The 22,473-nt window shown below is 48.7% G+C and overlaps 1 protein-coding gene across 1 annotated transcript in view; it reads right to left on the reverse strand.

The window, feature by feature from the left end:
* The window catches only part of LOC148147392 (uncharacterized), a 78,200-nt gene that overhangs the window by 36,362 nt on the left and 19,365 nt on the right, over positions 1-22,473 (reverse strand). The window contains exon 5 of the mRNA XM_087995614.1: positions 18,242-18,361. Coding sequence (XP_087851740.1) covers positions 18,242-18,361 — 120 coding nt within the window. The remainder of the gene's footprint in view (positions 1-18,241; positions 18,362-22,473) is intronic.

A 22,473-nucleotide genomic window follows, 5' to 3' on the forward strand; every position in this document is an offset into this window, starting at 1 on the left:
CTCATTTCATGGGTGTAGTTGATTGTATTGATATGAATGTTCCCTTGTACGGTCAGGCTGAAGATTTGCCCTTACACATTGTCAAAGGAAATTTTCTAGCTTTATTGTGAAAAGTGTAGTTGGAAAAAGTCAAAATCAACTGAACGGAAGTGAATTACTTGTTAGATTCTGAGACTGATCTCCACAAAAGGTTTTCAATGGGAATCTGGGAAGCATGGAAAAGGTCTCTTGTTGAATGGGATGAGAGTCAAGCAAAATGTTACATTGATGGATCAGCCTCATACAATCAGAGCAAAGGTCGAGGCAGAATGGGAGAGGCTGGTCAAGATGGGAACCCTTGGACCTGTAAATGTGAGTGATTGGGCCATGGCCATTGTGCCAGTGTGAAAGAAAGATGGATTGGTAACCACCTGTGATGAATTTACGATCACTATTAACCCAGAACTGTGTGCTGTGCAGTAAACATTACCTTTAATCAGTGATCTATTTGCTGGAACAAACAAAACCTAAATTGCTGGAGAAACTCAGCAGCATCTGTGGACCAAAAACAGAAATAGCCTTTCGAGTCCCGTGACCCTTTTCCAGATCTGATAGCAGGTGGGAAAGTGTGGTATTTATGCTGGGGACAGGGGTGGTGGAGGAGAGCTTGGAGTTAGTGGATGGGTGGAGACAGGGCCGAGAGAGAGAGAGAAAATGTCAGTCAACAGCAGGATTGATTACAGTAAGCCAAGAATAAGAGAAGCCAGAGAGATGACAGTGGGGACTTTAAGTCGGTGAGAGTGGGTTTGCTGTTTTCCTCTTCCTCGTGTGCTGAAAGCAACCCATTCCATGACAGGATCTGGGGTGTGTGGGACTCAGTAACAGAAAGGGAAGGAAGTGTTCATGCTGTAAAATTATTAAACTGGAGACTGAGTCCTGAAGGCTGGAAGGTCCCCAAGCAGACGATGAGATGCTGTTCCTCCAGTTTGTGTTGAGCCTCACTGTAACAGGCCCGAGACAGAAATGTTAGGATGGGAATGCAGTGGTGTGTTGAAGTGGCAGGCAACTGGAAGCTCAGGGTCACTTTTGTCGACAGCACATCGATGTTCCACAAAGCGGGAACCCAGTCTGTGTTTCATACCCCCAGTGTAGAGGAGACCACATTGTGAGCAGCGCAGACAGTAAATCAGATTGAGTGAAGTGCAGGTAAATCACTGCTTCACCTGGAAGGTGTCTCTGGGGCCTTGGATAGTGAGGAGGGAGGAAGTAAACGGGCAGGTGTTACACCTTCTGCAATGGCATTGATCTCTTTGCTGGATTAGCTGGGGGTCAGCATTTCACTAAAATTGATCTGAGTCGAGCCTATCTCCAGATAAGTATAGACCCTGAGTCACAGAAATACTTGTCAATTCTAACACATAAAGGGATATTCCAATACAAGAGCCCTGTATTTGGAATCACATCTGCACCTGTGTTACTCCAACGTGCCATGGGTCAGATTGTCAGTGATTGGAAGGAATCAGAGTTACCAAGACAATATTTTAGACAGGGGGAGAAATGAAAGAGAACATCTCAATAATTTAGATGCTGCTTTGCAGAGACTTGAAGATTATGCCCTCAGACTGAGACAAGACAAATGTAAATATTTTAAATCTCCCATTGAATATTTAAGGCATGTTATTGATGCTCAGGGACTACACAAGTCACCTTCACAAGTAAATGTCCCATAATTGAGGCACCACTGCCTAAAATATACCAACCACTGTGGTTTTTGGGTTGGCTAAATTATAATGGAAATCGATTATCCGAACGAGATGGGCGGGCACTATTTCGTTCGGAAAATCAATTATTCGGAAAATCGATTAAATTCCTTTGTTCTGGGGCTCGGACTTTTAAAGTCTGCTCCCGATTCAGGAGACTGCAGCAGCACATGGCGTGTGAGGCCCGACACCATCACTGCCCCCGGCCCCGTGCAACCCCCCCGCCAAATCCGGTCCAACCCCACCCCCCCAATCCGGTCCAACCCCACCCCCCCAATCCGGTCCAACCCCACCCCCCCCCCTCAATCCGGTCCAACCCCACCCCCCCAATCCGGTCCAACCCCACCCCCCCAATCCGGTCCAACCCCCCCCCCCCAATCCGGTCCAACTCAGCCCCCCCCCAATCCAGTCCAACCCCACCCCCGCATCCGATCCAACCCCGCCCCCCCCAATCTGGTCCAACCCCACCCCCGCATCCGGTTCAACATCGCCCCCCCAACCCGGTCCAACATCGCTCCCCCCACAATCTGGTCCAACCCACTCCCCTCCAATCTGCTTCAACCCCGCCCCCCACTCCGGTCCAACCTCGGCCCCCCAATCCGGTCCAACCCAGCCCCCCCCCTCAATCTGGTCCAATTCCACCCCCCAATCCTGTCCAACCCCACCCCTCCAATCCAGTCCAATCCCCCCCCCAGTCCAGTCCAACCCACTCCCCCAATCCTGTCCAACCCCACCACCCCCAATCCAGTTCAATCCCACCGCTCCGCCCTGTCCAACCCACACCCCCCAATCCAGTCCAGCCCCAACCCCCCAAATCCGGTCCAACTCCACTCCTCCAATCCAGTCAAACCCTGAACCCCCCCAATCCAGTCCAACCTTGCCCCCAATCTGGTCCAACCCATACCCCCCAATCCGGTCCAACCCATATCCCCCAATCCGGTCCAACCCCGCCCCCACAATCTGGTCCAACCCCGCCCCCAATCCGGTCCAACCCTGCCCCCCCCAATCCGGTTCAACAATGCCCCCCCAATCCGGTCCAACATCACCCCCCCCCACCCCAATCTGGTCCAACCCTGCCTCCCCAATCCAGTCCAACCACACCCCACCACCCAGTCCAACCCCACCTCCCCAATCCGGTCCAACCCCACTCCCCCCCTCCGGTCCAACCCACTCCCCTTCAATCTGCTCCAACCCCGCACCCCCTCCAGTTCAACCCTGCCCTCCAATCCGGTCCAACCTCGGCCCCCCCACAATCCGGTCCAACCCAACCCTCCCCCAATCCAGTCCAACCCTGACACCCCCCAATCCGGTCCAACCCATCCCCCCCCCAATCCGGTCCAACCCTGGCCCCCCCCAATCTGGTCCAACCCCGACCCCCAGCACAAGGCGTGCAAGCCCCCGCCCCAACACATCTCTTCACCGCCGCACCCCGACTCCTCTCCGGGGCACCTGGACTGTACACCAACAAGACTGCTGCTGCTGCTGCCGTCTGTGTGGGGTAAGTCTCCAAATAACGCACACACACACACACACACACGCAGGCGCGCGCACACATATACGCACACAATGTATACTACAAATTTTTGACAGGTTCCATGTTTGCCCTGTACAGGACAATGTTGGAGAGATTATTCTTGGAACCCGTGGGGGTGGGGGGTGTGTGTGTTAGGGTACACTCCTCTGTAGAACTCCAGGGAAAGTGTGGGGAGAGAGAGAGAGGGCGGGAGGTCACTCACTTGGAGATGGTGCCTGTTTCATCAATGTAAACAAAAGATGCAATCACTGCTGGAAACATGATTTTCGGATAATTTCTATTTGGATAATTGAGGTTCCCCTGCAATGGCAGATTTGTCCAAGTCTTGCAGCCATTCTCCAGCCGTTACACAATTATTCTGCCGAAACAGGAACTGGAAATGGGAAGATCAATGTGAAAGCTTTTACACAAGCCAAGGATTCTTTATGAATTCAGGAGGCCTGACCCAGTTTGACTGAAAGCTATCACTGCAGCTAGCATGTGATGTCCCACTGAATGGCGTGGGAGCAGTCATTTCTCACGTGGTACCCAGCGGGAAAGAGAGCCAATAGATTTTACACCAAGATCATTGAACAAAGCAGAAGTGAGCTCTGCACAGATAGAGAAGCTCTTGGAATCATTTCTGGCAATATATCAATCCCTGTGTGGCCTGAAACTTACCCGACTCACAGACCACAGCCCACTGACCACAATATTTGGGCCTCATTCAGAGATACCTTCTCGAGCAGTGAGCCATATGCAGAGGTGGGTGTTGTTGCTGTCAGCTCACACTCATACAATTAAGTATCAGCAATGCAACCTACATGGGAATGTCCATGGGCTCTTTCAGTTACCTTTGTCAAATAAGTTAAATACAAATAGTCCTTATGCAGACATCTTCTACATTGAACAACAGAGAACATTCTGGAAATGGCCGGAGAAGTTAAGAACTGCACCAGAAATGATCCACTGTTATTAAAAGTGACGGATGTGGTGTTTCATGGTAAAGTCACAGGAACACCACCAGAACTGAAGCCAACGTACCTCCCAATACACTAGAGCCAGTCTCAATACCAGAAACTTGGCTGTTCGTGCTACGTTCCCCTGAGAATCCAATATTAGGACGTCTTACCCATGTCATTGGCACCAATGTGTACCACGGCCACTGGCCGTTCACCCACTCACTTCAGAATGTCCTGCAGCTACACTGAGACATCCTTCACCCGAGCAGCCGGGAGGCAACATACCGTCCTGGAGTCTGGTTTACAGCCCCAGGACCATCTATCTGTTCCCCTTATTACTGAATCACCTCTGACAACAACCCTGCTCATTTTCCTCCAGGGGGTGGGCCTCCAAATCCTCAAATCATAGAAACTCGACAGTGTGGAAACAGGCCATTTTGCCCAACAAGTCCACACTGACCCTCCGAAGCGTAAACCAGCCAGACCATTCCCCTACCCTAAATGGTCTCCATTTACTCCTCACTATTGCACCTAACCAACACATCCCTGAACACTTTAGCATGGCCAATTCCCCAAACCTGCATATCTTTGGACTGTGGAGGAAACCAGAGCACCCGAAGGGGACCCACATAGACATGGGGCGAATGTGCAAACTCCACACAGAGTGTCGTCCGAGGCTGGAATTGAACCCGGGGCCCTGGCGCTGTGAGGCAGCAGTGCTAACCACTGAGCCACTGTGCCACTCTGAACTGTGTGAGGGACAGACACTGGGAGTGGAGTCAGCACTGGACCCTGTGGGGGAGGGGCACGGAGCAGTGAGTACAAATGTTGGCCACTGGGATAAAGGTACAGGGCCCAGTGTTGGCTCCACTCCACGTGCCCCTCCCCCACAGAGCTCAGTGCTGACTCCCCACCACATCCTCCTCCCCCAAAGGGCCCAGTGCGAACTCCACTCCCTGTGCCCCTGTGAGTTGCTCCTGATGTCGAGATGGGCCTCACTGCACATGTCACCCAATTCTGTCACACAGCTCACCATAACACTCGCTGCTCAGACCCCGATACGATGCTGCCCATTACATTTGGTCCCCACATCCACATCATTGGTTTAGATTGTGAACAGCAGTGATGCAAACACTGATCCTTGTGGGACCTCACTGGACACAGGCTGCCACCTTCAGAGTGACCCATTTATTCCAACTCTGTTTTCTGGCTGGTAACCAATTCCCAATCCCCACAGCAGGACCTTTCTCCCAGTCCCTGGTGCTCGAAGTGTGTTTCCCAACCTCCTGCTTGGGGCCTTATGAAAATCCAAATACATCCCATCCTCCTGTTCTCCATTATCTACGTTACAAGTAATAGCTTCAAAAATCTCCAACAGATTTGTCAAACATGATTTCCCTTTCACACACCCATGTGGACCCTGTCCAAACAAATTTTATTTTCGAAGTATTCAGTTATCACAAACTTGCAAATCAATTCTCGTATTTTCGCTCCTCCTGGTATAACGCTAACAGGTTTGTAGTTTTCTGTTTTCTCTCTTTCTCCCTTCTTCATTGTTGGGGAATATATTTCTGAGTGGTTTCAGCTACTGCTTGGATAACAGTGGTGAGGATTGTGGGAATGATGGTGTCAGGGAAAGGTTACTAAACTAGTGATCCAGAGGTCTCAGTCAATGCAGGATGTGGGTTTAAATCCCAGGGCAGATGTGAAAATTAAATCCAATTAATTAACAAAGACATTTGGAATCAAAAGCACGTCCCAGTAATGGTGACCATGGAACTATCAGGTTGTCACTAATGCTGTTCAGGGAGGGAAATCTCCCATCATTCCCCAGTCTGGCTGATATGTGACTCCACATTGGCTCATGTGAAATGGCCCAGTAAGGTGAACCAAACAGCCCCTCCATTGTAATGACTGTGCACAGGAAAGGGAAATGGTGAACCAGGAAGAGCAGTCCATCACACACAATACAGGAAGTTTCCCACAATTTGGACAATGACAGATATGCCCTGACAAAGGACAGAAAGTACTGGACAAATCCATCCCAATTAATTCCCACCCGATCAGTCTGCTCTCAATCATCTGCAAAAGTGATGGTCAAGGTGTTAATGTCAATATCAGCCGGCATTTGCAAAGGAATAGACAAACAGGCTGGGTCAGACAGATTATTAATCAGTCAGGAATCAAGGGTATCAGGGAAAAGGCAGGAAAGTGGAGTTGAGGATTATCAGACCAGCCATGATTGCATTGAATAGTGGAGCAGACTTGATGGGCTGAATGGCTTCCCTTCGCTCCTCCATTTTATGGTCTTAGTTTAACCACAAAACATGAGTCAAATAAGAGATGAGCCATCACCAACCCAGTGCCAAGGGGCGGCTCCACACGGAAACAGATGAGAATGAGCTGCTCCTTTTTGGCTGGAGAATGGAAGAATGGTGACACCAGAAAAAGTAATGGCAAAACTTTAAGGAGCTGGAGGAAAATACCCCGTGTTTCTGAAACACTTGAAATTGCAAATGGTGGAGCATATCCCAACCCAAATTACTGAGTGCAGTGGGATGTCCAGTGGGCACCCCCCTGTGTACTAAAGTGGAACAGGCCGGATTGTTCAGTTTGTGATGAAAGGTGTGTGACGACGGAGCTTAAAGATGACCAAGGTCAGTCTTTCTGGAACCATGATTTAAATCCAGGATGTGCCTCCTGGGGAGTCAAGTTTGTTTGAACTGAGATGGGCAGAGGGGTTTTATGAGTGGAAAGAGAAAATGTGAAGCTATTAGCTGACTATACCTCTTACGCTCACATCCAAATCATTTATATAAATGATGAAAAGTAGTGGGCCCAGCACCGATCCTTACGGCACTCCACTGGTCACAGGCCTCCAGTCCGAAAAACAACCCTCCATCACCACCCCCTATCTTCTGTCTTTCAGCCAGTTCTGTATCCAAATAACAAGTTCTCCCTGTATTCCATGAGATCAAACCTTGCTAACCAGTCTCCCATGGAGAACCTTGTCGAATTCCTTACAGAAGTCCATATGGATCACATCTACCGCTCTGCCCTCATCAATCCTCTTTGTTACTTCTTCAAAAAACTCAATCAAGTTTGTGTGACATGATTTCCCATGCACAAGGCCATGTTGAGTATCCCTAATCAGTCCTTGCCTTTCCAAATACATGTACATCCTGTCCCTCAGGATTCCCTCTAACACCATGCCCACCACCGATGTCAGGCTCACCGGTCTATTGTTCCCTGGCTTGTCCTTACCACCCTTCTTAAACAGTGGCACCACGTTAGCCAACATCCAGTTTTCTGGCACCTCACCTGTGGCTATTGATGGCACAAATATCTCAGGAAGAGGCCCAGTTATCACTTCCCTAGCTTCCCACAGAGCTCTAGGGTACACCTGATCAGGTCCTGGGGATTTATCCACCTTTATGTGTTCCAAGACATCCAGCACTTCCTCCTCTGTAATATGGACTTTTTTCAAGATGTCACCATATATTTCCCAACATTCTATATCTTCCATGTCCTTTTCCACAGTAAGTACTGATGCAAAATACTCCTTTACTATCTGCTCCAGCTCCTGCGGCTCCACACAAACGCTTCCTTGGTGATCTTTGAGGGGTCCAATTCTCTCACTAGTTCCCCTTTGTTTCTTAACATTTTTGTAAAAACCCTTTGGATTCTCCTTAACTCTATTTGCCAAAGCTATCTCATGTCCCCTTTTTGCCCTCCTGATTTCCCTCATAAGTTTACTCCTATTGCCTTTATACTCTTCTGATAATTCACTCGATCTATCCTGTCTATACCTTACATATGCTTCTTTCTTTTTCTATACCAAACTCTCAATTTCTTTAGTTATCCACCATTCCCTATACTTACCAGCCTTTCCTTTCACCCTGACAGGAATATTTTGTCTCTGGACTTTCGTTATCTCATTTCTGAAGGCTTCCCATTTTCCAGCCGTCCCTTTACCTGCGAACATCTGCACGTTCCCCCCCCCCCCCCACCCCCCCCCATCAGCTTTTGAAAGTTCTTACCTCATACCATCAAAATTGGCCTTTCTCCAATTTAGAACTTCAACTTTTAGATCTGGTCGAACCTTTTACATCACTATTTTAAATCTAGTAGAATTACGGTCGCTGGCCCCAAAGTGCCCCACCCCCCACTGACACCTTAGTCACCTGCCCTGCCTTATTTCCCAAGAGTAGGTCAAGTTTTGTACCATCCCTAGTAGGTACATCCGCACACTGAATCAGAAATTTTTCTTGTAAACACTTAACAAACTCCTCTCCATCTAAACCTTCAACATTATGGCAGTCCCACTCAATGTTTGGAAATTTAAAATCCCCTCCCATAACCACCCTATTATTCTTACAGATAACTGAGATCTCCTTACAATTTTGTTTTTCAATTTCCCTCTGACTATTAAGGGGTCGATAATACAATCCTAATAAGGTGATCATCCCTTTCTTATTTCTCACTTCCACACAAATATCTTACGTGGATGTATTTCCAGGAATATCCTCCCTCAGTACAGCTATAATGCTATCCCTTATCAAAAATGCCACTCCCCCTCCTCTCTTGCCTCCCTGTATGTCCTTCCTATAGCATTTGTATCCTGGAACATTCAGCTGCCAGTCCTGTCCATCCCTGAGCCACGTTTCTGTAATTGCTACAATATTCCAGATCCATGTTCCTAATCTGACCTGTGTTCATCTGCCTTCCCTGTTAGGCCTCTTGCATTGAAATAAATGTAGTTTAATTAATCAGTCCTACCATGTTCCTGCCTGTCCTGACTAATTGACTCGCTTTTGTTCTCAACTGTACCAATCTCAGATTGACGTCTTTCCTCACTGGGTCCCAACCTGACCATAAAATTAGATCACATGGGATTCAGGGTGAACTTGTCAATTGGATACAAAATTGGCTTCATGGTAGGAGACAGAGAGTGGTGGTGGAGGGTTGTATGTCAGACTGGAGGTCTGTAACCAGCAGTGTTCCACAGGGATCAGCACTGGGCCCACTGTTATTTGTCATTGATATAAATGATTTAGATGAGAATATAGGAGGCAGGGGCAGTAAATTTGCAAATGACACCAAAATTGGTGGTGTTAGAGACAGTGATGACGATTATCTGAGATTATAAATGGATCTTGATCAATTAGGCCAATGGGCTGAGGCGTGGCAGATGGAGTTTAATTTGAATAAATGTCAGGTATTGCATTTTGGTAAAACAAACAGGGGCAGGACCTACACAGTTAATGGTCGGGCCTGAGGGAATGTTATAGAACAGAGAAACCTCGGGGTTCAGGTACATAGTTCATTGAAAGTTGTGTTACAGGTAGACGGGGTGGGAAAGAAGGTGTTTGGCACCTTTATTGCTGAGACCATTGAGTAAAACAGTTGGGATGTCATGGTGTGATTGTACAGGACATTGGTGAGGCAAATTTTGGAGTACAGTTACACAATCCTTTTTCCAAAATCCTTGGGGCCAGCTGTTTATCGAAATTTGGGGGAATTTTTCGGATTCGGAATAAATGACATTTTCACAGGGAAATGAGAAAAGTATTACCTAACAGCAGATGCACGTGTGAACAGTACAAGCACTGAGACACAATTGATGCCTGTCAGTGCTGGGCCACACCACGTCACATCTGAGTGACGCGAATCGAGTGGGTCACCTGTACACACGCCAAAATGGCGCTCCACACTCCAGAAAAACAATTTCGGATTTTGGAGCTTTTGGAGTTTTGAATTTTGGATAAAGGATTGTGTACCTGTACTGTGTACAGTTCTGGTTGCCATGGTACAGGAAGGATATGGTTGAATTGGAGAGGATGTAGAAAAGGTTCACAAAATGGTATAAGGAATGGAGGGTTTGAGTTATAAGGAGTGGCTGGATAAGCTACAAGGCTTTTTCACTGGAGCATAGGAGGTAAAAGAGTGACCTTCGAACACAGAATAAGACACATTATTCCAAGTGTGGTCTAACCAGGGTCCTATAGTGCTGCAGCAAAACCTCCTGGCTCTTAAACTCAATCCCCCTGTTAATGAAAACCAAAACACCATCCACCTTCTTAACACCCCAATCAAGTTGGCAGCAACTTTGAGGGACGTATGTCCATGGGCCCCAACATCCCACTGTTCCTCCACTCTGCCCACAATCCTGGCTTTAAGCCAAAAGCCAATATCACCTGCACTGTCTGTGTCCTCATTGCATCCGGTGATCTCCCCTCCACTGCCTCCAAACTCATAGTCCCCCAGCTCCACACTGCCCGGTTCGACCTGCTCTCCAAGGTCCACAAGCCCAACTACCCCGACCGACCCATCATCTCGGCATGCTCCTGCCCCAATGAACTCATCTCGTCTTACCTCGACTCCATCCTCTGCCCCTCAGTTCAGGCACTTCCCACCTCCATCTGCGACACCAACCACGCTCTCCATCTCTTCAGCAACTTCCAGTTCCCTGGCCCCCAGTGCTATCTCTTCACTATCGACATGCAGTCCTTATACATGTTAATATCTCACAAGGATGGCCTCCAGGCCCTTTGCTTCTTCCTCTCCAACAGACCCATCCCGTCCCCCTCCACCAATTCCCTCCTCTGTCTCGCCAAACTGGTCCTCATCCTCAATAACTTTTCCTTTAACTCCTCCCATTTCCTCCAAATCCAGGGGGTGGCCATGGGTACCCACATGGGCCCCAGCTATGCCTGCCTCTTTGTTGGCTATATCGAACAGTCCCTCTTCAGCACCTACACAGGCAATGTACCCCAACTCTTCTGCCGTTATATCAATGACTACATCGGTGCAGCTTCCTGCACCCAGACTGAACTGGAGCAGTTCATCGACTTCGCCCACAACTTCCATCCTGCTCTCAAATTCACTTGGTCCATCTCGGACACCTCCCTCCCATTTCTTGACCTCACCGTTTCCATCTCCGGTGAGTCACCAGACCGATGTTTACTACAAACCCACAGATTCCAATAACTCCCTGGACCACACCTCTTCCCACACAGTATCCTGCAAGAACTCCATCCCATTCTCCCAATTCCTCCACCTCTGCCGCATCTACTCGGACAAGGGAAACTTTCCACTCGTGAATATCCCAGATGTCCACCTATTTCGAGCAACATGCATTTCCTCCCTCTGTCATCCAAACCGCTCTCCACCGCACCACCTTCATTCCCCATTCCACTGCTCCAAACCCCCGCCCTTCCAAACGCAATAAAGGCTGGGTCCCCCTTATCCTCACCTACCACCGCAATAGTCTCCGCATCTAACGCATCATCCTTAAACCCTTCCGCCAACTCCAATTAGACCCTACCACCAAGACCATCTTCCAGTCCCCACCCCTCTCTGCCTTCCACAAGGACCATTCCCTTCGACAATCCTTGGTTTGCGCCACTCTCCCCACCAACCCCCTTCGAGCCACCAAGTACCTTCCCCGGTAACCGGAAAAGATGCAGAGCCTGTAGGTACACCAGCCGGTCACCTCCATCCAGGGCCCCAAACAGTCCTTCCAGGTGAGACTGAGGTTCACCTGCCTCTCTTCCAACCTCGTTTACTGCATTAGGTGCTCCCCATGTTGTCTTAGGGAATAGTTCACCGAACATCGCAGCTGGGTCTGCAAGAGCCGACCAAACCTCCTACTCATCCCCCAATTTAATTCCCCTTCCCACTCCCTTTCTGACATGACCATCCTTGGCATCCTCAATTGCCTCAATGAAACACCCTGCAAATTGGAGGAACAACACCTCATCTTCCACCTGGGCAGCCTACAGCCCAGAGGACAAAACTTTGAGTTCTCCAATTTCAAATAATCTCTCTTCGCATCCCCTAACTCCCTTCCCAGCCCCTCCCCTCCCTTCCACTGCTCCCTGCCACCAACTGGATTCATTCCTCCCATTGACCAACCAGTTCATCCCCTCTACCTGTCTTCACCAAAACCTACTTTACAACCTTACACCCACCACCAGCTCCCCCCCCCACACCCAGCCCCAGTCCTGAAGAAAGGTTACACCCAAAACATCAGCTTCTCCACCTCCTGATGCTGCCTGCCTTGCTGTGTTCTACTTCCAGCGTCCTCCTGTCTACCTTGGATCCCAGCATCCTGTATAGCATTTGTTTTGGCATTAACCCTGTATTCAACATCCAAATGTGACCTTCCTAAATGAATCACTTCTTATTTAACCAGGTTTAACTCCATCTGCCACTTCTCAGCCCAGCTCTGCATCCTGTCAGTGTCTCGTTGTAGTCTGTAACAGCCCTCGCCACGATCCACGACATCACCGACCTTTGTGTCACTGGCAAACTTACTAACCCATCCTTCCACTTCTTCATCCAAGTCACTGATAAAAACTACAAAGGGCAGACGCCCAAGAGCAGATCCTTGTGGGACACCACTGGTCACCGAGCTCCAGGAGGAATACTTTCCATCCACGACCACTCACTGTCTTCTTTCAGCCAGCCAATTCTGTATCCAGACAGCCAAAATTCCCTATATCACATACCTCCTAACATTCTGAATGAGCCTACCATGGGGAACCTTATCAAATGCCTTACTGAAATCCATTTACAGCACATCCCCTGCTCAACCTTCGTCAACTTGTCTCATCACATCCTCAGAGATCTCAATAAGGCCAGTGAGGCATGACCTGCCCCTCACAAAGCCATGCTGACTGTGTTTAATCAAATAATGTCTTTCCAAATGGTCATAAATCCTGTCTCTCAGAATCCTTTCCAGCACCTTGCTTACCACAGACGTAAGGCTGACTGGGCTGTAATTCCCAGGGATTTCCCTATTCCCTTTCTTGAACAGAGTAACAGCATTCTCCTCCCTCCAATCAGCCTGTACTACTCCCATGGAGAGTGAGGACGCAAAGATCATCACCAGAGGTATAGTAATCTTATTCCTCACTTCCTGTAGTAACCTCGGATATATCTGGTCTGGCCCTGGGGACTTATCTAACTTGATGCTTCCCAGAATTTCCAGCACATCCATTTCCTTAATGTCAATCTGTTCAAGCTTATTAACCTGGTCCACAATGTTCTCATTATCACCGAGGTCCCTCTCTCTAGTGAATACTGAAGCAAAAAACTTAGTTACGGCTTTCCCTACCTCTTCAGACTCCAGGCACAAGTTCCCTCCACTATCCGTGATCGGCCCTACCCTCTCGCTGATCATTCTCTTATTTCTCACGTAAATGTAGACCGCCTCTGGGTTTTCCCTAATCCTTTCCCCCAAGGCTTTTTCATGCCCCCTCCAAGCTCTCCTCAGTTCATTTTTTGAGTTATTTCCTAGCTATACTGTATTCCTCTAAAGCTGTGCCAGGTCCTTGCTTCCAAAACCTTCAGTAAGCTTTCTTCTTCCTCTTGACAAGAAGCTCCTCTTCTCTTGCCATCCAAGGCTCCTTAACCTGACCATTCCTTTGCCTGTCTCAGTGGGACAAAGTTATCCAACACTCACAACCAGTGCTCCTTAAACAGCCTTCACATTTCTGTTGTACAGTTCCCGCAGAACAATGTTCCCAATTTATACTCCACAGCTCCTGTCTAATCGCGATATAATTTCCACACCCCCAATTAATTATGGATGTTTATAAAATCATGAGGGGCATGGATAAGGTAAGTCACAAACTCTTTTCCCAAAGAGTTAGGGAGTTCAAAACTAGAGTGCATAATTTTAAACTGAGTGGAGAAAGATTTAAAAGGAAGCTGAGGGGAAATGTTCTCACACAGAGGCTGGTTCATATGTGGCATGAACTGTTAGAGGAAGTGGCAGATGCAGGTACAGTTACAACTTTTAATAGATATTTGGACAGGTACATTAACAGGAGGATCACCGTGTTTCCACATTAAAGTTCCTCATTCAGCTCACACAGGTATAATTGGTCTGTGCTGTTTTCACCTTACTGACCTCCAGGAGATTTTGGAGACAGCTCAGCAGACAGTAGCTCTTCGATGTGACTGAACCTACAAGTATCCTTTGATTTTCTGTACAATTCTGCCTTTCTGTGTTACTTTAGCCCGGTCAGTAGACAACAGCAGTTTCTCTTTCAATACCTTTATTTCTAATGCACTCATCTGTTCACCTCAAGATCTATTCCAGTCTGTAAACCCGCAGTAAAGTGATGATGAACAAACTGTCCAACATTCCAATTCCAATAACAAAAATCAAAAGTGAAACTAAAACTGTGTCCCTCCATTCTTAACACACACTTTAGAAATACAAATCAACCTGAAAGCTATCCATGCATCTCCCGCCTGAGAACACAGGTTCCCAAATGATATTAATAACATTTCCTGAACCTTCATCACACTGGGAACCAACTGAGTTTTATGATGTATCAAGATTGCCTCCATTTTGTGTCCAGCAGATGTTCACTGAGCAAAGTGATTTGACCTTGTGTCCTTCACCAAGGTCAGTGCTGTTTGCTGTATTGACAGGAATGTGGAATACTGCAGCTCAGTGCGTACAGGCAGTGGTCACAGCAATGGTTCCATGGGCCATCGATCTGGTCAGAAGGAAATAATGTCCAATTCTCTGGCCTTGGTGTTCCACTCTACGGAAACAGTTTATCCTTCCCACAAAGTTATGGAGGTTGTGGGCAGTCACCTTCATGTAAGAGATGTAATCTTGTAAAAAAATTCTTGACTGTGGTGAAGCAACATGTCACCCAACACAAACCTTTGGAAGAATATCCAACACCTACTTAATCAACTTGCTCTTCAAATGGGGTTAATGCAGGGACTCCACAATTGGATCCATCTGCTCTACACAAACATCAGTGGGACAGTTTAAATAATGGGTGGGAATCGGAAAGCTTTCCGATCAGAGATAGAGGCAGGCAGGACTGTCCTCTCTCCCGTCCTGTTTGTGTGCTGTATTGAACCATTTACTGAGTACAATAGGAAGGAGGCAGGTGTAGGAAAAGGGAAAATGCCAGATACTGCAGGCACTGAGTTCAAATCATCCCTGCACATGGAAAACATCACTGCTTTCTGCACAGATCCACCGTCAGTGATCAGATTGATGAGAATCTGTGACCAGTTCAAACTGGCTTCAGGACACAAGATCAACTGCAGCAAGAATGGGCTCCTGTTCCTTTTCAGAACTGGGCCAATCAATCCTTTGCCCTTTGCCCTGTCCGAGCAGACTACCTGAAGGTGCTGGGAATGTGATTCAGAGGAGCCGAGGCGTGTGCTAGAACCTGGAAGGTGTGGGTCACTGTGATGTGACTGAAACTGGGATGGGGAAGTGACATTCCCTCTCCATTGGAGTTAAGGAGCTGGTCACCAGCTGGGAGATGCTTCTTCATTTCTCAATGTGCTGTCACTTTGGCCCGTACTCCACTCCTGGACAGTGGAGGTCACTCAAAACATCTTCCACTTTGTCTGGAGTTCAACCACGGGCCATGTCTGTGGGGACACAGCCGTAGGGAATGTACCCAACACCCGCCTCAGCCCAATATAAAACACAGATCTGTGGATACTGGGAATCTGAAAGAAAACAGGCAAGTGCTGGAGAAACTCAGTAGATCTGGCAACATGTACAGAGAGAAAAACAGAGTTAATGTTTCCAGTCCAGTGATCCTTCTTCAGAATTGCTGAGTTTCTCCAGCACTTTGTGTTGTGTTTCTGATTTCCAGCACCCACCGTTCTTTGTTCCATATTACTGTGGTTTATCAGGTCAGGTTTCACTCTGAGATCTGATGTGTCCAGTATCACCATCAGCTGGGATTGGGACACAATTAAAGTTACCTGGGCCTTGGGCGTTCTGTATATCCAGAAGGTTCCCATTTGGTTTCACTGGAGTTGATCTTGTTCTGATCCCAGCTGGAGGAGAGAGGGTACTCCCTGTCAGATCCACCCTGTCCACCCAGAGTCTCACTGCCTCTGCATGTTGCTCTCACCGTGGTTCAGGTGAGGAACAGACCATCACCAGTTCCTTGTGGGATGTGCCTCAGTGGGAACAGATAAACTCATCGTCCAGGAATGACTTTATCAGCTAACAGCCTGAGGTGGAGCCAAATGTGGACAGGACTGACACCCCCTTCAAGGCCCCTCATTTCCTTACCCTGTCTGACTGTTCCCAGTCTATCGCCACTCCCTATCCCACCTCTGCCCTCCCCTGAATTCCTTGTGTATCCCTCCACCCCCTTGACCCCATTCCCCCAGCTCCCCTCACTGCCACAACCTGGCCATTCCCAATGCTCCATGCCAGCTGCCAGCTTTCTGTCCCTCTCCCTTGTGCCGTAACCAAGAGAAAGTGCTGCCCTCAGACCAAACTGCAGAAACCTGCCTCTGTACATCACCGGGAAACTAACGTGAACCGGGCTCACCAGATTCTCACACACTGCTGACTGGGGCTTCAAGGAGGGACTGGGTTTTTATGTTCATGAATATTCATGGGATCCAAATGTAAACCAAGTAGGAAGCCCCACAGTCTGGTGTAATACCTGACAAACTGTAAACACACGGCTTTATCTCGACACCACAACCTGTCATTGGGAAATACAACAATTCACACCCGGCCTAATTCAGCCACACTCCCAGCACATCTCCTCAGTTCATCAGAAAAGCCAGATTGGACGGATAACATTAACTCTGTTTCTCTCTGCACAGATGCTGCCAGACCTGCTGAGTTTCTCCAGCACTTTCTCATTTCATTCCATTTCCTGCTCTTGCAGGTTTCATGAGATCCCCCCCGACATTTCTGCTCTTGCTGTAAACCAGGCAGTCAGTCTGGCCGACTGTCACTCGGGAGGCTGGACAGAATGATGGAAATGTCTCCCTCCATGGAGGATCATGAGGAGCTCCACCTCCCCAGCCTTGTCAGTTCGGCCTGGGCAGCCTACAGCCCAAAGGACTTAACATTGAGTTCCCCAATTTCCAATAATCTTCCCACCATCCCCCCAGCTCCCTTTCTAGACCCGCCCCCTCCCTTCCATTCCACCCACTGACCCTTCCTTCCAGCTCCCAACTGGACCTATCCCTCCCATTGACCAACCAGGTCAAACCCACTACCCGTGTTCACCAATTACTGCCTCACCATTCTGCTGCTCTTCCAACCCTTCCCCTCCCCTTTCTTTATCTGCAGCTCCCCCCATCCCCACATCCAGTCTTGACGAAGGGTTAGACCTGAAACATTGACTTCTCCACCTCCTGATGCTGCTGGGCTTGCTGTGTTCTTCCAGCCTCCTGTTTGTCGACTTGGTCAGGTCCTTCACCCCCTGCTGGGCTCCCTGCACCCTCTCCAATTCCCCAATAATATTGAGGCCCCTGTCCCAGCCGTTTACACTGAATAACATCCTGATTGTGGCCATACTGCTGTCCACAGGTCTGGATCAATAATATCATAGAATCCCTACAGTGTGGAAACAGGCCATTTACTAACCAGTCCACACGAACCCTCCGAAGAGGATCCCACCCAGACCCATTCCCCTACCCTATTACTCTACATTTTCCCCGACTACTGCACCTCACCTCGATATTCGTGAACACTGTGGGGAATTTAGCTTGGCCAATTCACCTAACCTGCACATCTTTGAACTGTGGGAGGAAACTGGAGCACCCAGAGGAAACCCATGCAGACACGGGGAGAATGTGCAAGCCCCACACAGACAGTCGCCTGAAGCTGGACTCGAACCTGGGTCTCTGGCGCTGTGAGGCAGGTAGTCACTGAGCCACCGTGTCACCTTAATCTCCTGTAGTTCGATGTTTGGTGAATACACATTTATTCTCGCGGTGTACAGAAGGAGATGGGGTGGGAAAACTCGGATATACTCAGATGATATCATGATGATTGTAAATGTAAGATCTTGTTCACCTGAAGCCCAGGAATTAAAGCCTGCCTTTAGCTGAAGTGAGGAGGAGCCATGTCAGAAATACTGGAGACACAGCAGGTTCCAGATAAAGAGAGAATAATCCCCAGATTCATCCACAAAGGGAATAACAAACAGAAACACTGACAGTCTGGAACCCATATCAATACAGATTCAGAGGGAGTGGGTTCCTTCCATTACCTGGACGGAGGGTTCGTTCTTCAACTGAGTGACAACGGCCCTCGGGTTCCCGAATATAGGTGACGCAAATGGCAAATAAATCTGAACAGCAGTGACCTCCATCCGACCATCAGGGCCCACCTGCACAATGATAATAAGATTGTTTGTAATAGTTTCCAGTGTCTTTTACTGAACAAGCCAGTGACAATGTAACCTTGTTGTTTAATAATTCCATGGTGACAGGTTGAACGAGGCAGAGAGTGGGTTTTAAGGGAGTTGACGATCTGTCACTTCGACCTTCACTCTGAATGAGGGATATGATTTGGAGGAGCCGGTGTTGGACTGTGGTGGACAAAGTTAAAAATCCCACAACACCTAGTTACAGTCCAACAGGTTTATTTGGAAGCACTAACTTTAGGAGCGCTGCTCCTTCATCAGGTGGTTGTGCTGTAGGATCATAAGACAGATCACAAAATGTTGCTCTTAATCTTGTGTCTTACAATCTTATACTCCACAACCACCTGATGAAGGAGCAGCGCCTCTGAACGTTAGAGCTTCCAAATAAACTTGTTGGACTATCCCAGCATTCCACAGTTCATCAATCTTTCAGGAAGTTTGAATGGGAATCAGACAGAAAATGCAGTTTATGGACTTGGAGCCTCCCTGAACCCTCTGGTTTTAAAGATGGGGCCCATCTTGGTGTTGGCACGAGGAGCGGGTGCTGTTCCCACACAAGGAAAAGGCCCAATGGTGATCAGACCCGGGGGTGAGGGACATGCTGAATGGGTAAGTGGGAGTGGGTAATGAGGTGCCAATCTCAGTGTCCCCTCACTGAAAGACAGGGCCTGGCACCATCTCAAAAGAACTTTTCATCCTGTGAGCAGAGCGATCTTGTTCATCAGGATCACTTGGTTGATTTCCAACTGCCCTCTGAAATGGCCTAGCAAGCCACTCAGTTGTGTCAATCGCGATAAAGTCTGAGTTGGACAGCAGTAGGTCAGGAAGGCAGCTCACCACCACCTTCTCAAAGGGAATTACCAACGGGCAAGAAATGCTGACCTCGCCAGTGACACCGATGTACCAGGAATAAATTGAAGGAAATAGTTTAGTATGAAAACCTGGTCCATGTTTTCTGTTAACCTGGATCTAAAAAGACAAGTAAATGAGGGAGTTTTGAATATGATGTAAAAATCATTAACTTTTGTCATGAGTCTGGGAATAGCAGGGATTGATTTCCAGTCCATTCCCCCCGTGAGGTGGAACAGTAAAGAGAGTGAGGGGGCATTGAGCTCCTGTGTCACCACTGGGCACACAGAGATTCACAACAGGCAGGGCAGGGCTGGGAGGAGGGGATCTGAAGCCCTTACCCCCTGACTGTTTGTGTTTTCTCAGACAGGACTCCGTGCTCCAGAAGGACAGTCAGCTGCTGAGACCAGGGAGCTGTATTCCACTCGGAGAAGGAGGATCCTTCAGAAGATGCAGCATCACATCATTCCCCAACACCCCCCCCCCCTACCAACACAGACCCTCTCCGGGCAGTGGCTATCTGCTCACTATCTGATACAATGTCACAAGCTGGTGAGTACATCACTGCCTCTCCTGAGCAGCTGATGGAGGCTGTGATGACTGAAGCCACTGACAGACAGAGGTCTGGTAGAGGCCAGGCCCATGCTGAGCCCCAGGCTGATGAGGGGCCTCTGCAGTCAGTAACATGGAACCTGCTGCAGTCGCAGCAAGAGGTGAGGGAGCTGCTAGAGGCTGACACCCCCATGGGTGGACAATGGAGGAGTCCATTCAGGCCATCGGTGCTATCCTGTCCCAGCCGTGGGTGTGTTTTGCTTCCTGTATCGATGGGTGCGTGCCCCTCATGGAGAGCCACATCCAGCAGGTCACTTGATGGATACACACCCACAGGGTGACCAGGTGAGAGAGGAACAACATAGCTGGATAGTCTCTCCCAGGGGCTCCTCCATCTCCCCATCACACAATGGGGCAGGTGTCCCTTGCAACGGAGGAGAAGAGGCTCCTTCTGCCTCGGGGCCTTCTCTCAGTGTGCTCCGAGTACACACAGAGCCTCCTCAGCCCCTCTGCCAATGACCTCAGCACCTCCAGTCGCCATGGGGACACAGTGAGCTCCTGTAGCTGTGAGGCAGTCCCACAGCATGTCAGGGTCCTTCAGGCCTCAGGCAGTGAATGGACAGCTCCCAAGGACATCAGGGAAGGCAGTGTTTGGTCATTACCTCAGCTGGGTCACTGTGTGGGGAGAGTCTGGGCCCTAGACCCCCTTACCCCCTTTACATCCTCCTGGTCAGATGAGGAGTGACAATTGATGATGTGGTCCTGATGAAAAGCCTCCCCCTTCTGCAGTGTGAGGTTGCGCAGAGCACAGGGACAGTATGGGAGGCCTTTCTGGGACATAGTGCAGACCAGCCAATGGGATCACATGTTTAAGAGGCCAAGGGCCTGCTCATGCATTGCTGGGTCACACTGTGACAGGCCGTGTACCTTTCCCCTGCTATAATGGGAGGGTTGGCCACGTGTCTGTGTCTGCAATGGCCATCCCTTGTCCCTGAGGATCCTTTCCGGAAGGTGCACAGGAGGAGAGAACAGCTGGAGCATCGGGAACAGGGAAAGTGTGTGGATCAGTGACTCCCAAACTTTAGACAAAAATCACTGTGTTCCCAGAGCTGTGAGAGTGTGGGTGGGAAGAGGGAACTGTGACAGCATTGGAGGGACAGGGGGGAGAGTTGTGAAAACTGCGGAGTGCAAAGGGAGCTGTGAGAGTCTAGTCTTGTCGGCTCACTCCCATTTCCCTTGTATTACTCTGTCGGATACAAATTTATTGCTCTCAATTGGGGAAAGTGCAGGGATTGGAACAAGGTCAGGCAGCAGGCCCTCAGAGAATATGCACTCCCTGATTGGGCTATTCATCTGGTTCAACCAATAGGAGAACATCACATGATCCAGGGTTCAAAGGTTGGCTGTTGCTCTGAAATGGAAGTAACATGGTTGAGCTAAAACCTGACAAAAGGTGATTTTGGAAAGACTGTGTTTCGGAGCAATCGCAAGGCTAAGTGTTCCTATGAGAATGGCAAGAAGGGGTAAGATATAGGAACCTTGGATGAGGAGAGCGGAGGAGCTTCTCGTCAAAAGAAAGAAGGCAGCTTCCGTAAGGTGGAGGAAGCGAGGGTCAAGCTCAGCCCTAGAGGATTACAGGCAGGCGAGGAAGGAGCTCAAAAATGGTCTGAGGAGAGCCAGGAGGGGGCACGAAAAAGGCTTGGCAGGAAGGTTTAGGGAGAATCCAAAGGCATTTTACACGCATGTGAGGAATAAGAGAATGATCAAAGAAAGAGTAGGGTCTATCAGGGATAGCATTGGGAACTTGTGTACAGAGTCTGAGGAGGAAGGGGAAGCCCTAAATGAGTTTTTTGCTTCTGCCTTTACGAAAGAAAAGGACCTTGTAGTGAATGAAACCATGGAGGAGGAGGTAAGCATGCTGGGACAGATAGAGATTGAGGAAGCTGATGTGCTGAAAAGTTTGATAAACATTAAGATTGAAAAGTCGCCAGGGCCAGACCAGATTTGTCCTCGGCTGCAATTGGGAAGCGAGAAATATGATTGCTTCGCCACTTGGGAAGATCTTTGCATCCTCGCTCCCCACCAGAGTCGTACCTGAGGACTGGAGAGAGGCAAATGTAATTCCTCTCTTCAAGAAAGGAAATAGGGAAATCCCCGCAAATTACAAACCAGTAAGTCTCATGTCTGTCGTCTGCAAGGTGTTAGAAAGGATTCTCAGGGATAGGATTTATGACCATCTGGAAGAGCATGGCTTGATTAAAGGCAGTCAGCATGGCTTTGTGAGGGGCAGGTCATGCCTCACAAATCTTATTGAGTTCTTTGAGGATGTTACTAGACAAGTTGATGAGGGGCGAGCGGTGGATGTTGTGTATGTGGACTTCAGTAAGGCATTTGATAAGGTTCCCCATGCTAGGCTCGTTCAGAAAGTCAGGGGATACAGGGAAATTTAGCTGTCTGGATACAGAATTGGCTGGTTGACAGAAGACAGCGAGTGGTAGTGGAAGGAATATATTCTGCCTGGAAGTCAGTGGTGAGTGGTGTTCCACAGGGCTCTGTTCTTGGGCCTCCACTCTTTGTAATTTTTATTAATGACTTGGATGAGGCGATTAAAGGATGGGTTAGCAAGTTTGCAGATGACACAAAGGTTGGAGGTGTCGTTGACAGTATAGAGGACT

The sequence above is a fragment of the Chiloscyllium plagiosum genome, unplaced genomic scaffold (genome assembly GCF_037043375.1).
Source record: "Chiloscyllium plagiosum isolate Xiang-an unplaced genomic scaffold, Cpla_swu_hap1 HiC_scaffold_17, whole genome shotgun sequence".
Lineage (NCBI taxonomy): Eukaryota > Metazoa > Chordata > Chondrichthyes > Orectolobiformes > Hemiscylliidae > Chiloscyllium > Chiloscyllium plagiosum.